We start from the raw sequence: 14,309 nt of genomic DNA, 5'->3' as shown, positions 1-14,309 counted from the left end.
GCCCCAAACCATTATATGTGACCCTCTCCATGACCTCTGACCCCCCAAACCCCTGTGACCTTCCCTGTGCCATCCCATGTGACCACTAACCCTGCCCCCATTACCATGACCTCTGACCCAGACCTGACCTTCTGACCCCTTTATGACCCTCCCTCTGACCTGCTCCCTTCTGTGCCCCTCCCGCAGCCCACACATCCCCTGCCCCATGAGCCCCGTGAACGAGGCCCGCCCGGCTCGGGGCCGCCCCATGGACGAGACCCGCCCGGCTCGGGGCCACACTGAGGCATTGCAGACAAGAGCCTCAGCCGCAGGCGTCAGCCCCTTCCATTGCCCTGCTGGCACGACGGAGCGGTGCCACTGCGGGGTGCCGGGGCTGCACAGCTGGTGCCACCTGCATGCCATGGCGTATCGCCAGGGAGCAGCTAGCACCTCGGCCCCAGGGGTACCGGGGCAGAGCTGCTGCACCCACATCTCCCCCCCCGACCTAGTCAGAGTGCCACACGTGGCTCCTCCGCCATCACCTGCAGCTCCCTGGTGCCCAGGCTGGCAGAGCAGGCCAGCGCCCACCCTCTGGTCACTCCCCGCGGGCTCGCAATCACCACCCTGCTCGGCATGAATGAAACACCTTTATTCTTCAGGCAAGAATAACACTATGAAAACAATACAGTCAATAACACACCCTCCCACGCGCACCTGCTGAGGGGCTGTGGTTCCTCAGCCCCCAGGGAATTCCAGCCCACCCCTGGCACCTGTGGGCCAGCAAGAGTTCCCACAGTGGGCAAGAGATTTCCAGATACCAACCCACCTGCCCCCACTGCTTAGTACCCCAGCAAAATCCCCCTGCTCTGAGGTATCTGTAATCTAAACAGACCAAGGAGGAACAACCCCCATTTTACAGAGGGGGAAAACTGAGGCCCAGCAAGGCAGGGGAGCCAGTGGCCAGAACTGAACCCAGGAATCCAGAGGCCTGGCCCAACCCCCTCCCGTACGTACCATTGTGGCTGTTGGGTGACTCTGGTAGTGTCTGTCAGACAGAATCTTCTTGTTCCAGGGCCGGTGGGTTAGACGCAGAGAGGGGCTGAGCCCAGGAGAGCTAAGGAGGCACCTTGGGGCAGGGGGAGAGGGGAATGGAGCCATGGGGGTGGATAGATGAGGTTTGGATGACATATGGAGTGAGGGATGGATAGGGAATGGCTAGATGACAATACATTAATTCTGTAGGAGCTCAGCCTCTGTGTTCTTAGCCCTGGATCCTATGGGGTGACGCCTCCCCCCGTTAGCAGGAGGGAAATAAGACCCATCCCCCAGCCCATCAAAACATGCCAGGACCAGCAGCATCGTGGCAACTTTCCCTTTAAAAAGAGGCCCCAGGTGTCCGACTGCCACCCCTCCGAGTTCAGCGCAGTGCGGGAGAAAGACCCAGCAGGGCCAGGCAGCCCCTGCTCCCCCATGTCACTGTTTCTACCACTGATATAGACAGTAGCTGCCCTCAGCCCAACCCAGCAGCTGGAGCCACACTGGGCTGGGCTTTCCCCTCCACGTCGTTGCAGCAACTGGTGTCAACAGCAGCTGGTCTCACCAGGCCTCCTGTACCACGTGGGTCGAGTCTACCCTAGACTTGCCCCACTCGTACCCGATTTCCACACACACGCTACGGGGCAGACGCCCCACCCCGTACCCCGTCTGCCCATCAACCGTCATTGGCGAGGCGGGCGGCAGCATTGGGGGGCCTCGGGCTGTGGCTGTCAATGGCCTGGCCCCCAACAACGAAATCTGGCCCCATATCTTGCCAGTGGAGGCCCCCGTCTACCCCAGAGGCTCAGGCACTTGTGTGGGGCCCGGCTAGGCCAGGCTTGGCACGGGGGGGGGGCTGGTGGCTCCGGCCCCGACAGGAGAGGGCTTAGTTAGCACCACGTTTCTAAGAAGGCCTCAGCAGGGCACGAGCGGCCTTGGGAGGAAGACAAGATGGCCGCCCCTAGGCAACGCCACGGGAACAAGATGGCCACCCCCAGTGTAAAGTAGAGAGAAGGGGGTGGGGGGACCCTGCACTGCAGGTTGGTCTCCCCCTCACTGCCTCCTCAGTCCACCAATCAGAGCGCACAGTGTTTTACTCCACCAATCAGAGGCCACCCTGCCGCATAGGTCCACCAATCGGGGGTTGCTTTGTTCTTCCTTCTCTTATTGGTCCTTTGGCTCCAGGCACCAAGTGAGCAGCTCTTCTCCCTCCACCAATCAGAGAAGGCGCTTTCTTTCGAGCCACCAGTAGGAATCCTTGGCTCTTGCCCAGGTCCACTAACCAAGCCCAGTGCCCGCCCTGGGCAGGGGGCCAGCCCCACCCAAGGGGAGGGGTCACAGATGCTCCCCTCCAATGACCTTTGACCTCTACCCCCTCGTATCCCCCCATTAGTTTGGCCCCCCCTGTAGGGAGGCCCCGGCCCGGGGGGGCTCCTCGGTGTGGACGGGCAGGTACCCATTGGCCAAGCACTCGGGGTCAGCCGGGCTCTCCACCTCCTCCTCCTCCTCCGGCTGCGCGCTGGGGGGCGCCCCCTGCTGGCGGCGCCGCGCCTGCCTCTCCCTCACCAGCTGCCGGACGTAGAGCGCGGGGATGGGCAGGGTGGCCACAACGATGAGCAGGATCAGCATGGCCAGAGCCCAGGGCGGGTACGGCACCCGCGTCTCCTCCGCCTGCGAGAGAGATCGAGGGTCAAACCTGCCAGGGCCCATCTACCCCAGCGTCCCGGCTCCCCGACCCGCGGGCCCCTCTCCTCCGGGGTCCCGGCTCCCCGCCCGGACCCAACTCGACCCGCGGGCCCCTCCGCCCCGGCCCCCCACCTGGACCCGACCAGCGGGCCCACTCCTCCGGGACCCCGGCCAGCCCCAACCCGCGGGCCCATCTCCTCCGGGGTCCCGGCTCCCCGCCCGGACCCAACTCGACCCGCGGGCCCCTCCGCCCCGGCCCCCCACCTGGACCTGACCAGCGGGCCCACTCCTCCGGGACCCCGGCCAGCCCCAACCCGCGGGCCCATCTCCTCCGAGGTCCCGGCTCTCCACCCAGACCTGACCAGCGGGTCCCTCCACCCTGGCTCCCCGCACAGCCCTGCAGGCCCCTCCGATCCAGCTCCCCGCCCCAGCATCCCAGCTCCCCACCTGGACCCAACCCACAGGCCCCTCTGCCCCGGCTCCCCGCCCAGCCTCAACCGGCAGGTCCTTCCACCCCGGCTCCCTGCGCAGCCTCACAGGCCCCTCCGATCCAGCTCCCCGTCCAGCCCCGACCTGCGGACCCTTCCACCCATGACCCCCAGCCAGCCCCGACCCACTGGCCCATCTGCCCCGGTGTCCTGGCTCCCCGCCCTGCCCCAACCATGGGCCCCTCTGCCCCGGCTCCACGCCCACAGGGGATCTCACCTGCACCTGGTCCCAGGCCTGGTAGGTGGGGGGGCTGCGGAAGATCTGTCCCAGGCTGGCCAGCAGCAACCCCAGCATGGCCAGCAGGCTGCCGTAACGCCACATGTAGCCATAGAGCCGCCAGGGCCGCCAGCCCATCCGCCAGGGCTGCCAGCCCAGCATGGTCTCCACCTCCACCAGGAACCTGCAGGGGGCAGGGGTCAGCCGTGGGGGTGGGGAGAGCCTGGGGCTCCGCAGCCCCAGCCCCACCCCATGCAGCCAGGCCACAGGGGGGAGGGCAGAGGCCTGGGGGGTGGAGGGGTTATGGGGTTGACCCAGTGGGGACCAGAGGTCCAGGGGAATGGGAGGCAGGGCCTTGGGGGGGGGCACCTGTGCACCCCTTAGAGTTAGGCCCCAGGGGGGAGGGGAGGGACCCTGAGACGGAGGGGCAGGGGGCCAGGCAGGGAGGGAAAGAACCCCAGGGGGGGGAGCTGTGGGGCAGGTCCAGGCCCAGGGGGGGGGTACTCTGAGGGGGAGGGGTGGCAGGGGAGGGAAAAGACCCCGGGGGGGAAAGGGGGGCAGATACCTGTCCGCCCCGTAGACCCAGGCCACGGACACGGCCTCACAGGCCACAACAGCCACCAGGGGCAGGGTGGCTGAGTAGTCGTCGAACATGGAGACGAAGTAGCTGCCTGAGCGCTGCACAAACATCAGCCCCAGCAGGAACCCGCTGGCGCAGCACAGCACTAGGGGAGAGAGAGAGAGAGAGCCTGGGACCCCCACATCCCCCACAGCACAGCACTGGGGTGGGTAGAGAGAGCCTTGGACCCCCACATCCCCCCACAGCACAGCACTGGGGGGGAGCGAGCCTGAGACCCCCCACATCCCCCCATAGCACAGCACTGGGGTGGGTAGAGAGAGCCTGGGACCCCCACATCCCCCACAGCACAGCACTGGGGGGGAAGGAGAGAGAGCCTGGGACCCCCACAGCACAGCACTGGTGGGGAAGGAGAGAGAGCCTGGGACCCCTACAGCACAGCACTGGGGAAGGGGAGGAGAGCCTAGGACCCCCACGTCCCCCCACAGCACTGGGGGAGAGAGAGCGCCTTGGACTCCCACATACCTGGGGCAGGGGGGTGGGGAGGGCTCTGGCTGGAGATGAGGGGTTTGGGGTGAAGGAGGCGTCTCCAGGCTGGGGCACGGGGTTGGGGTGCGGGGGGGGGGTGCAGGCTCTGGGAGGGGCTCCGGGCTGGGGCAGGGGTTTGTGACATTCCAATCCATAAGGTTTTACGGAAATATGCTTAGGAGTGTGAATATAATGGAACTGGAACATGCTTCGTGCAAAAGGTCTCTTGGAAGGCACCATTACAAAGGTTACGAGTGTGGTCGTCCTATTTGTATGAATGCGTCACTCTTGTATCTGAAGCTAGAAAGATGAAATTAACTCTGAGGACCTCCTGTAATTATGCAAAGTGGGGGCCATTCATTAATGGTGGTTTGGGATCTTAGATGGCTCCCAGCAACCAGGCCAACTAACTTAATAAAATCACTTTTGCTTATTAAATTGACCCAGGGTAAGTGATTAATACCTGGTGGAGCAAGCAGCTGTGCATCTCTCTCTATCGGTGTTACAGAGGGTGGACAATATATGAGTTTACCCTGTATAAGCTTTACACAGGGTAAACACATTTATTTGGGGTTTGGATCCCACTGGGAGCTGGAGTCAGGTAACCTGCTAAGCTGTTTTCGGCTCAGTCTGCCGCTCTGGGAACGTGGTTCAGACCCTGGGTCTGGGTTGCAGCAGGCCAGCGCGTCTGGCTCAATAAGGCAGGGTTCTGAAGTCCCAAGCTGACAGGGAAAACAGGCTCAGAGGTAACTCTAGCACGTGAGGTGACAGTCCTAAGGGGGTCTCTGTGACTGAACCTGTCACAGGGTTTGGGGTGAAGAAGGGGGCTCCGGGCTGGGGCAGGGGTCCTGTCAGCACTTACCACGGCTCCCGGCCATCAGGTCCCTGCAGCCCCTGAGTGCTCGGGTGGCCAGGGAGGCTCCTCGTGCTGCCCCGCACCTGTGTCCACAGGCGTTACTCCCATAGCTCCCAGTTCCCGTTGTGATTCCTGGCCAATGGGAGCCGCGGAACCAGGACAGGGGACAGGAGCCATACGCGGAGCTGGCACTGACCGCCCGGGCACCTTAGGGCTGCAGAGATCTGGTGGCCGCTCCTGGGAGCCGCAGGGAGTGAGCCTTAACCCCGCTGCCCGGGTTATTAATGGTCTGATCGGCAGTGAAAACCAGACAACTAGCAGCTCTAGGGCAGAGATGGCCTGGGAACCCCACATCCCCCCTGCAGCACTGGGGGGGCAGAGCCTGGCATTCCAGAAATCTTCCCCCATTCATGTGCACAGTCATGCAGGTTCCCCACTTCCTACCCCCCCGTGATCCCCTCGCCTTGGCCCCGCCCCCGCCATACCGGTGAAGAGGGTGGCGCGGCGCTGCAGGAGGGGGTAGCGGTCCAGCAGGGGGGTGAGGATGCCCTGCATGTTGCCCAGCATGGTGCTCAGCCCCAGGTTCAGCAGCATGAGGAAGAAGAGGACGGACCAGAAGGGGGAGGCCGGGAACAGGGTCATGGCCTCTGTGAAGGTGATGAAGGCCAGGCCGGTGCCCTCCACGCCCTGCAGGGGAGAGATGGAGACTGGGTCAGGTGGTGGGTACACAGAGACCCCTCACCCACTGCTATGATGCAGCTCCTCTGGCGTGGGGTGCCAGAGCTTGGTACGTGGGCCCCCTTGGGTCAGGGTGCAGGGTACACAGGGACACCCCACCCGGTGCAGGGATGCGGCCCCCATGGGGAGGGGCATGGGGCTAAGTATATAGAATTTTAAGACTGGAAGGGACCTCGAGAGGTCGTCTAGTCCAGTCCCCTGCCCTCATGGAAGGACTAAGTATTATCTAGACGGTCCCTGATGGGTTTGTCCAACCTGCTCTTAACAATCCCCAACAATGGAGATTTCACCACCTCCCTCGGCAATTTATTCCAGAGCTTCACCACCCCGACAGTCAGGACGTTTCTCTTAATGTCCAACCTAATCCTCCCTTGCTGCAATTTAAGCCCGTTGCTTCTTGTCCAATCCTCAGACGTTAACGAGAACAATCTTCTCCCTCCTCCTTATAACAACCTTTTCTGTACTTGCAAACTGTTCTCCCATCCCCTCTCGGGCTTCTCTTCACAACCCTGTTTTTTCAGTCTTTCCCAGTCTCCGGGAACGTCTCCCGTCTTCCATGATTTATCAGAGACAGACACTAATGGCTCTGATATCTCCTCAGCCAGCTCCCTGAGTATCCTAGGATGCACTTCACCAGGCCCTGGTGATCTGAAGATCTCTAACTTGTCTAAGTTATTTTTGACTTGTTCTTTCCCTATTTCAGGCTCTGATCCTACCTCACGTTCTCCGGCACGCGCTACTTTAGACGTCCAGTCGCCACCAAGCTTCTCGGTGAAAACCGAAACGTTGAAGTCATTAAGCACCTCGGCCATTTCCACGTTTTCGGTTATTGTCTTTCACCCCTCGTTGAGTCGTGGGCCCACCCTGTCCTTGGGCCTCCTCTTGCTTCTAATGTGTTTGTAGAATGTTCTCATTACCCGTTATGTCTCTAGCTAGTCTGATCTCGGTTTGTGCCTCTGCCTGTCCAATGTTGCCCCTACACACGTGTGTTATTTGTTTACATTCATCCTTTGTAATCTGGCCGAGTTTCCACTTTTTGTAGGACTCTCTTTTGAGTTTTAGATCATGGACAATCTCTGGGTTAAGCCGGGGGGGGTCTCTTGCCAGACTTCCTGTCTTTCCAGTTCGGGGGGATAGTTGGCTCTTGTGTCCTTAAGAATGTCTCCTGGAAAAAGTGCCACTGTCTTCAATTGTTTTTCCCCTGCGAGTTGCTTCCCATGGGATTTTACCTACCAGCTCCCGGAGCTTGCGACAGTCTGCCTTGAAATGCATTGTCTTTATTGTGCTGTTCTCCCAGGTCAGGGGACAAGGGCTGGGGACACGGGGCCCCCTCCCAGGTTGGGGCGCGGGAGACACGGGGACCCTCCCCCGTCCCCAGGCACCTTGTTCATCTCGTCCTCCAGCCGGCAGTCGGTGACACCATGTCCCTGCAGCGTGATGCCCAGCTCGGGGAGCAGCCTGTGGTACCAAGCGCTGTACTGGGGGGGGGACAATGCCGCCGGGTCCAGGGTGGGCAGCTCCAGGGTGGGCAGGGCTCCAGTCCCCAGCAGCTGGGTCAGCACCTCCACATTCCTGGGGGCGGACGGAGGGGAGAGGCTGGGTCAGCGCGAGCCCGGTGCGGGCGGGCGGGGGCTGAGCACGGGAGAGGGGGCACGACTCACCTTGCCACGCAGGCCCTGGCGATGGCGGTGGCCCGGAAGCCCAGCACGGCGAAGACGACCAGCGTGGCCAGCAGCGAGGTGAGGAAGTTGATGGTGGCCACTAGCAGCCCATCGGCGTGACAGTCGTTGTGCCGCGGGTTGTAGCTGGAGTAGGCGATGACGCTCCCGAAGCCCAGCCCCAGCGAGAAGAAGACCTGGGTGGCTGCCTGGCGCCAGACCTGCATGTCGCCCCAGACCGCCAGCTGCGGGCAGCCAAGCGTGAGCCACAGGGATGGGTACCCGGAGCCCTGGGTGGGGGTCCCAGCACTCCAGCCCCAGGGAGAGTGGGGGGCTGATCCCAGCACTCCAGCCCCAGGGAGAGCTCGATCCAACTGGGGACAGGGGCTGGCGCTCTAGCCGGGGGATTCCAGCCAGGGGGGACCTGATCTAGCCCGGGGAGGCCGGCACTTGTGCCAGGGGGATCCAGCCGGAGGTGTTGGGGGGGTAGGGGGAGAGATCAGGCCAGGGATGAGGGGGCTGGGACCCAGGCCGGGGGATTTGGCCAGGGCGGGGACCCGATCCGTCCAGGAGGGCCCATCCCCGCTCTCACCTGGGGGGTGAACATGATGCGGATGCCGTCAGCCGCCCCGTCCAGCAGCAGCCCCCGCACCAGGAAGCAGAGCAGCACCACATAGGGGAAGAGGGAGCTGAAATACAGCACCTGGGGGGGGCAGGGGGCAGTGAGGGGGGGCTCTCACCCTGTGCCCCAACAGCCTCCCCAGCTTGCCCCACCCCCGAATCCTCCCACACACAGGGGGGAGATTATGTGCCCCCCCGAACATCTGGGCCTGACCTCCTGCCCACCCCAGACAGACGGGGAGGGAAGTAATAGGGAGGGTGGCAGCGGGGTGATGGGAGGAGGAGCAGTGGGAGGGCAGCAGGGAGCCAGGGGGAGATGGGGGACAGTGGGCCTGAGGGAGCCGGGGGGGAGTGCTGTGCTCACCTTGCCCGAGGACTTGATGCCCCGGATGAGGGCACCGCAGACCAGGGCCCAGGCGCCCAGCAGGCAGCCGGCCAGGGCCAGGTTCACACCCCCGCCGGCGCCGATCGACTCGCTTACGTCCAGCGCCTCCCGGTACCAGTAGTAGGTGGTGGGAGAGCTCTGGGCACATTCGGGTTCTGCCAACACAGAGCCCAGCTGGGTCAGAACCGCCCCGCAGCCCAGCCGGGTCGGAACCAGGCAGCACCACCCCCCAACCCGGTTCCAGCCCAGCCGGGTTGGAACCAGGCAGCGCCCCCCTTCCCTCCCCCGCCCCCCATCTGTAGCCGGATCAAAATGGGGCCTGAGCCTGGGCCAGGGGCTGGAGGGAAGGTGGCGCCCCCCAGCGGCAGGCAGGGGCTGTAGCACCTACCTGGCTGGCTGCGGTTGGCGCGGAGGGGGCAGCTGGCCCAGGGCAGGGTGGCACGCAAGGAGTTGCCGAGGTAGAAGAGGCTCCAGGCAATGATCACGTTGTAATAGAGAGAAACAAACCCGCAGACCTGGCACGGAGACAGGGGTGAGCCCGGCTGGGGACCCGGGGACACCTCGCTCGGTGCCAGGACGGGCCCCCTGGGGCTGTGTCAGAGACACAGGGACACATTGCCTGGTGCAAGGATGGGTCCCTGGGGTGGGGGCATGGGGACCCCTCGCCCGGTGCTGAGATGGGCCCCTGGGGGCGGGGACACGGGGACCCCTCGCCCGCTGCTGAGATGGGCCCCTGGGGGTGGGGACATGGGGACCCCTCGCCCGCTGCTGAGAGACCGTCCCCCCACCACAGCGGGACAAGTGACAGGGACATGGGGACCCCTTTCCCAGCACTGGGCCAGGCCCCCCAGGGGTGGGGCAGGGGCAGGCAAACGAGAATAGAAACCAGCAGGAATTCTCCTGCTGGTGCTGCAAGCTTCCCTGCAGCAGTGCCCCCCGCACTCACCACGCAGCTCGCGAAGCCGATGCCAACCAGGCGGGGGCTGAAGTGCTGCCAGACCCCGATGCTGCCCTGGCGGATGCTCTGCCCGGCCGCCAGCTCCAGGAAGAAGAGGGGGATCCCCACCACCAGGAGGATCAGGAGGTAGAGGAGGATGAAGGCTCCTGCAGGGGGGCGATGGCAGGAGGGGTTTACAAGTCTGGAGCCACCCACAGAGACCCCAACCTCCCCCCCGGAGACACAGTCCTGGAGACCCCAGGCCCTCACCCCATCAACCTGTGCCATGGAGCTGGGCCCATGCTCAGAGGGGCCCCAATCCTGCTCTGCTCGCCCTGCGCCCCGAGACCCCGCTGGCTCCCCCAATCCTGCCCACCACTTATTCCTCTCAGCCAGCCACTGGGGCTCGTCTCCACCCCTGACCCCACCCACTGCTCTCACCCCCCAGCCGGACCCCAGGGTACCTCCGGCTCTGGGAAGTCTCTGCTTCCCACCACCCGGCCAGTCTCAGCCAGGTCTGGGGGGGGACGGGGACAGTAAGTGGGGTGTCCTCCAGGTAAGTGGGTCCTGAGGGAGCCCGGGTGGGGCAGGCCCAGAGAGATTCTGACCCCAGCATGCTGCCGGCTAAGTCCAGCAGACACAGTCGCCTCCCAGCAGGGCCGGTGAGTGGGGCTGGGAGTGGGTGGGTCTTTGGAGGGCCTGGGGCAGGTGCTAGGCTGTGAGGGGGTGGGGCAGATCTCTATGGGTTGGGGCACTAGGGAGTGGGGGGGTTCTGGGCAGTTGTGGTGGGGCTGTGGGCAGGAGGGCGCTGGGCAAGGTGCTGGCGTGCAAGGCGCTGTGCATTTGTGGCAGGGTCTAGGGGGGCACTGGGCATAGTGGGTTCAGGGGGGCTGTCCAGTGTTGAGCAGGGGGGATGTGGCATGGCATGGGCCCACCCCTGAGGGGAAGGGGCACGCTGGAAGCACAGGGAGGCCTGGACCCACAAAAGGTTAATCCAGCCCTGTTCCTGCCCCCAATCCCCCAGCACCCCCCCATAAGCCTTAAGAGCCTCTCCTCCGCCCTGTCCCCCAATCCCATGACCTCCCCTTGTTAACCCAGCCCCCTCCGCACCCCCCCACTCACCTCCCCCGTTCTGGTGGCACAGATAGGGGAAGCGCCAGATGTTGCCGAGCCCCACGGAGAAGCCGACCTGCGCCAGGATGTATTCAGCCTTGCTACTCCAGGCCGGCCGGGCGGGGGGCTCCTCCACCAGCCCCCCCAGGCAGAGCTCCCTGGGGCTCGTCCCCTCCTCCTCCGGCTTCACCTTGTCCATGGCGGGTGGGAGAGGGCTGGGGCCACGCACACTGACACGGGAACAGCCTGCACCTGAGCACTCGCTCGCACACTCGTTCACACCAGCTCCCTCTGGCCCCAGGGAACTGCCCACCTGCACGCACTTCCAAACCCAGCCCCTCACTTGGGCACCAGACACACACGCGTGTGCTGCACGTGCAAACCCCCCTCCCTCCCCGCCAATCACACTCACTCACCAGCCCCCAGAGCCCAAATGAAAACCTGCGAGAAACAAAACCAACAGACTGATCAGGATAAATGGGGCTCTTCACACAGGCGGTGCTGGGACGCGGCCCCTCTGGGGTGGGGCGTAGGGGCTAGGTACACGGGGACCCCTTGCCCAGCACTGAGATGCCCCTCTGGGGTGGGGCACGGGGGCTGGGTATATAGGATCAGTGCTGCCTGCGAGGGGAGGGCGCCCCCTACGGGCCCCACTCCAGCCCTAGGTTAACGTGACAGGGCCCAAAGTGCGTTGGAGACGCTGCTCTCGGCCCAGCCCCTGTCGGCGCCCCCCCGGCTGCTCCCTATAGGGTCCATACACCCAGCCACCCCCATTACCAAAATCTACAGGGTCCCAGCACCAGAAACCTACAGGGTCCAAAATCTATAGGGCCCCCACAAAGAACCTCCCGGCTCTGGAAATCTATAGGGTTTGTTGGCCCAGTCCCTCCACCAAAGCTCTGGAAATCTATAGGGACCATATACCCACCCTGCACTTCAGACTATCCACAGGGGCCCTCCCGCCCCTCACTACCCGCCCTGGCCCATTGCTGCCCTGGGAGGGCACCAGGGACGGATTCTCCTCCCATCTGGGGGGCAGTGCCAGTCCCAGCAGGGGGTCGCGCCAAACAGAGATGCCCGGTGCCCGACTCGCACGCCCCAGCTCTGCCAGGCCTCACAAAGGGTCTCAGTGCTGGGGGGGGGGGGGGGGAGCTGGGTGCGCTCCAGCGTGTAGGTGAGCTAGGGGGCAGCTCACAATTGGACTCCCCTCCCCCCGCAACCCTCAGGCAAAGGGCTGGCCGGGGGGGAGGGGGCTCTTTAAACGCACAGGGCACAACGCCAAGGCAGTCTAATTGCTTTGGGGCTGGAGGAGGGGCATGGACCCCCGTGCTGCGAGCTTCCTCACAGCAGTGCCCCCAGCTGAGGAGTCCCAGTTGCTGCAGGCCTCCCCCAGCCCCATAAACCAGGCACAGGAGGACGGGGTCTCCCCCCACCCCGCGGAGATGCCACCTGCTCCCAGGATCCCATGCTTGGATCTCCGTCAGGAATCACGGCCCAGCTCGGCCCAACTTGCCCCCAGCCGCTGAACTGCCCCCTCCCTGCTCCGAGGGGTGCAGCAGGCACCTCCATCCCCACCTCAGCCTCAAACAGCCCCACGCCCCACTCCAGAGCCAGCCGCACCCCAGCGCCGGGTCCCTCATACCCGGCCCCCTCTGCTCCCCTCAGAGCCAGCCGCACCCCAGCGCCAGGTCCCCCATATCCGGCCCCCTCTGCTCCCCCCAGAGCCAGCCGCACCCCAGCCCCTAGGCCCCCAGAGCCAGCCGCACCCCAGAGCCGGGCGAGGGGTCCCCGCACACCCAGCCCCTCTGCCCCGCCAGAGCCAGCCACACCCCAGCACCGGGTCCCCCATACCCAGCCCCTGCGCCCCCCAGAGCCAGCCGCACCCCAGCGCTGGGCGAGAGGTCCCCCATATCCGGCCCCCACCCCCCACCCCAGAGCCAGCCGCACCTCAGCGCCGGGTCCCCCATACCCAACCCCCTCTGCTCCCCCCAGAGCCAGCCGCACCCCAGCCCCCACGCCTCCCAGAGACGGGCGAGGGGTCCCCACACATCCAGCCCCTCCGCCCCCCCCCCGAGCCATCCGCACCCCAGCGCCGGGTCCCCCATACCCGGCCCCCTCCGCCCCCCCAGAGCCAGCCGCACCCCAGAGCCGGGCGAGGGGTCCCCGATACCCAGCCCCCCACGCCCCACCCCAGAGCCAGCCGCACCCCAGAGCCGGGTCCCCCATACCCAGCCCCTGCGCCCCCCAGAGCCAGCCGCACCCCAGCGCTGGGCGAGGGGTCCCCGATACCCAGCCCCCCACGCCCCACCCCAGAGCCAGCCGCCCCCCAGCGCCGGGTCCACGCACCCCCAGCCCCCCCAGAGCCAGCCGCACCCCAGCGCCGGGTCCCCCATACCCGGCCCCCTCCGCCCCCCCAGAGCCAGCCGCACCCCAGCGCCGGGTCCCCCATACCCGGCCCCCTCCGCCCCCCCAGAGCCAGCCGCACCCCAGAGCCGGGCGAGGGGTCCCCGATACCCAGCCCCCCACGCCCCACCCCAGAGCCAGCCGCCCCCCAGCGCCGGGTCCCCGCACCCCCAGCCCCCCCGAGCCAGCCGCACGCCCCCGAGGAGGGTCTCAGGAAGAGCGGGGGGGACACACAATATTGAAACAAGTTAAAGAAGCGAATTGCACCGCGCCCGCAGGCCCCCCCGAGCCGGGGAGGGAACCCAGGAGTCCGGGCTCCCACGGAGCAGCCCCCCCGGGGGGAGCTCGGGGCGTTGTACCCAGAAGCCCCAACCCCTAGGGGCCCCCCCCAACGGCCCCCACCCCGCGCGGGTCCCACCGGGTCCCACCTGCCGCCGGGCGGGGGGCGCGGGGCCAGCGTGGCCGCTCACGCGCCTTGCATCAGCCGGGGGGCGGGGCCGGGCGGTGTCACCCGCCCCCGCCCCCCCGGGCTGCCCCGCCCCCCCGGGCCCCCGCCTCACCCCCCGGGCTGCCCCGCCCCCCCGCGCCCCCCGCCCCTCCCCCCGGGCCCCCCGCGTCACCCCCCGGGCCTCCGCCTCACCCCCCGGGCTGCCCCGCGCCCCTCGGCCCCCCGCCTCACCCCCGGGCTGCCCCGCCCCCCCGCGCCCCCCGGGCCCCCCGCGTCACTCCCCGGGCCTCCGCCTCACCCCCCGGGCTGCCCCGCCCCCCTCGGGCCCCAGCCTCACCCCCCGGGCCCCCGCCCCTCCCCTCCCGGCTGCCCCGCCCCCCTCGGGCCCCCTCCCCTCCCCCCGGGCTGCCCCGCCCCCCTCGGGCCCCCCGCCTCACCCCCCGGGCTGCCCCGCCCCCGCTCCTCCCCCCGGGCTGCCCCGCCCCCCTCGGGCCCCGGGCTGCCCCGCCCCCCCGCGACTTCCCGCCCCCCCGGGCTCCCCGCCCCTCTCCCCGGGCTGCCCCGCCCCCCCGCGCCCCCCGCCTCACCCCCCGGGCTGCTCTAACCGGCACCTGGCGGGGCGGGATCGAGGCGCGAGGCG

At 66.4% G+C, this 14,309-nt stretch overlaps 1 protein-coding gene across 1 annotated transcript; it reads right to left on the bottom strand.

Annotated features, from left to right (window-relative positions):
- Positions 1-609: 609 nt before the first annotated feature.
- SLC6A16 (solute carrier family 6 member 16) lies at positions 610-13,716 on the bottom strand. Its single transcript, XM_030545052.1, has 12 exons — positions 13,650-13,716; positions 10,828-11,259; positions 9,715-9,872; positions 9,157-9,283; positions 8,748-8,923; positions 8,355-8,465; positions 7,766-8,007; positions 7,487-7,676; positions 5,852-6,053; positions 3,971-4,130; positions 3,406-3,589; positions 610-2,685 (listed from the first exon to the last, which is right to left on the bottom strand). Exons 2-12 carry the CDS (start codon positions 11,015-11,017, stop codon positions 2,404-2,406), a joined length of 2,022 nt encoding a protein of 673 aa, XP_030400912.1. The 5' UTR covers positions 11,018-11,259; positions 13,650-13,716; the 3' UTR covers positions 610-2,403.
- Between the last annotated feature and the right edge of the window lie 593 nt (positions 13,717-14,309).

Source organism: Gopherus evgoodei, unplaced genomic scaffold (genome assembly GCF_007399415.2).
Source record: "Gopherus evgoodei ecotype Sinaloan lineage unplaced genomic scaffold, rGopEvg1_v1.p scaffold_35_arrow_ctg1, whole genome shotgun sequence".
Classification (NCBI taxonomy): domain Eukaryota; kingdom Metazoa; phylum Chordata; order Testudines; family Testudinidae; genus Gopherus; species Gopherus evgoodei.
The sequence above is the reverse complement of the archived record's forward strand: the minus strand, read 5'-3'. Positions and strand labels throughout refer to the sequence as shown.

Coding starts and splice junctions, on each gene's coding strand:
- SLC6A16 (XM_030545052.1), bottom strand. CDS start 11,017: ATGGACAAGGTGAAGCCGGAGGAGGAGGGGACGAGCCCCAGGGAGCTC. Junction 8,924..9,156: donor CGCCAACCGCAGCCAGCCAG/GTAGGTGCTACA, acceptor CTGTGTTGGCAG/AACCCGAATGTGCCCAGAGC. Junction 8,008..8,354: donor GCATCATGTTCACCCCCCAG/GTGAGAGCGGGG, acceptor GGCTGCCCGCAG/CTGGCGGTCTGGGGCGACAT.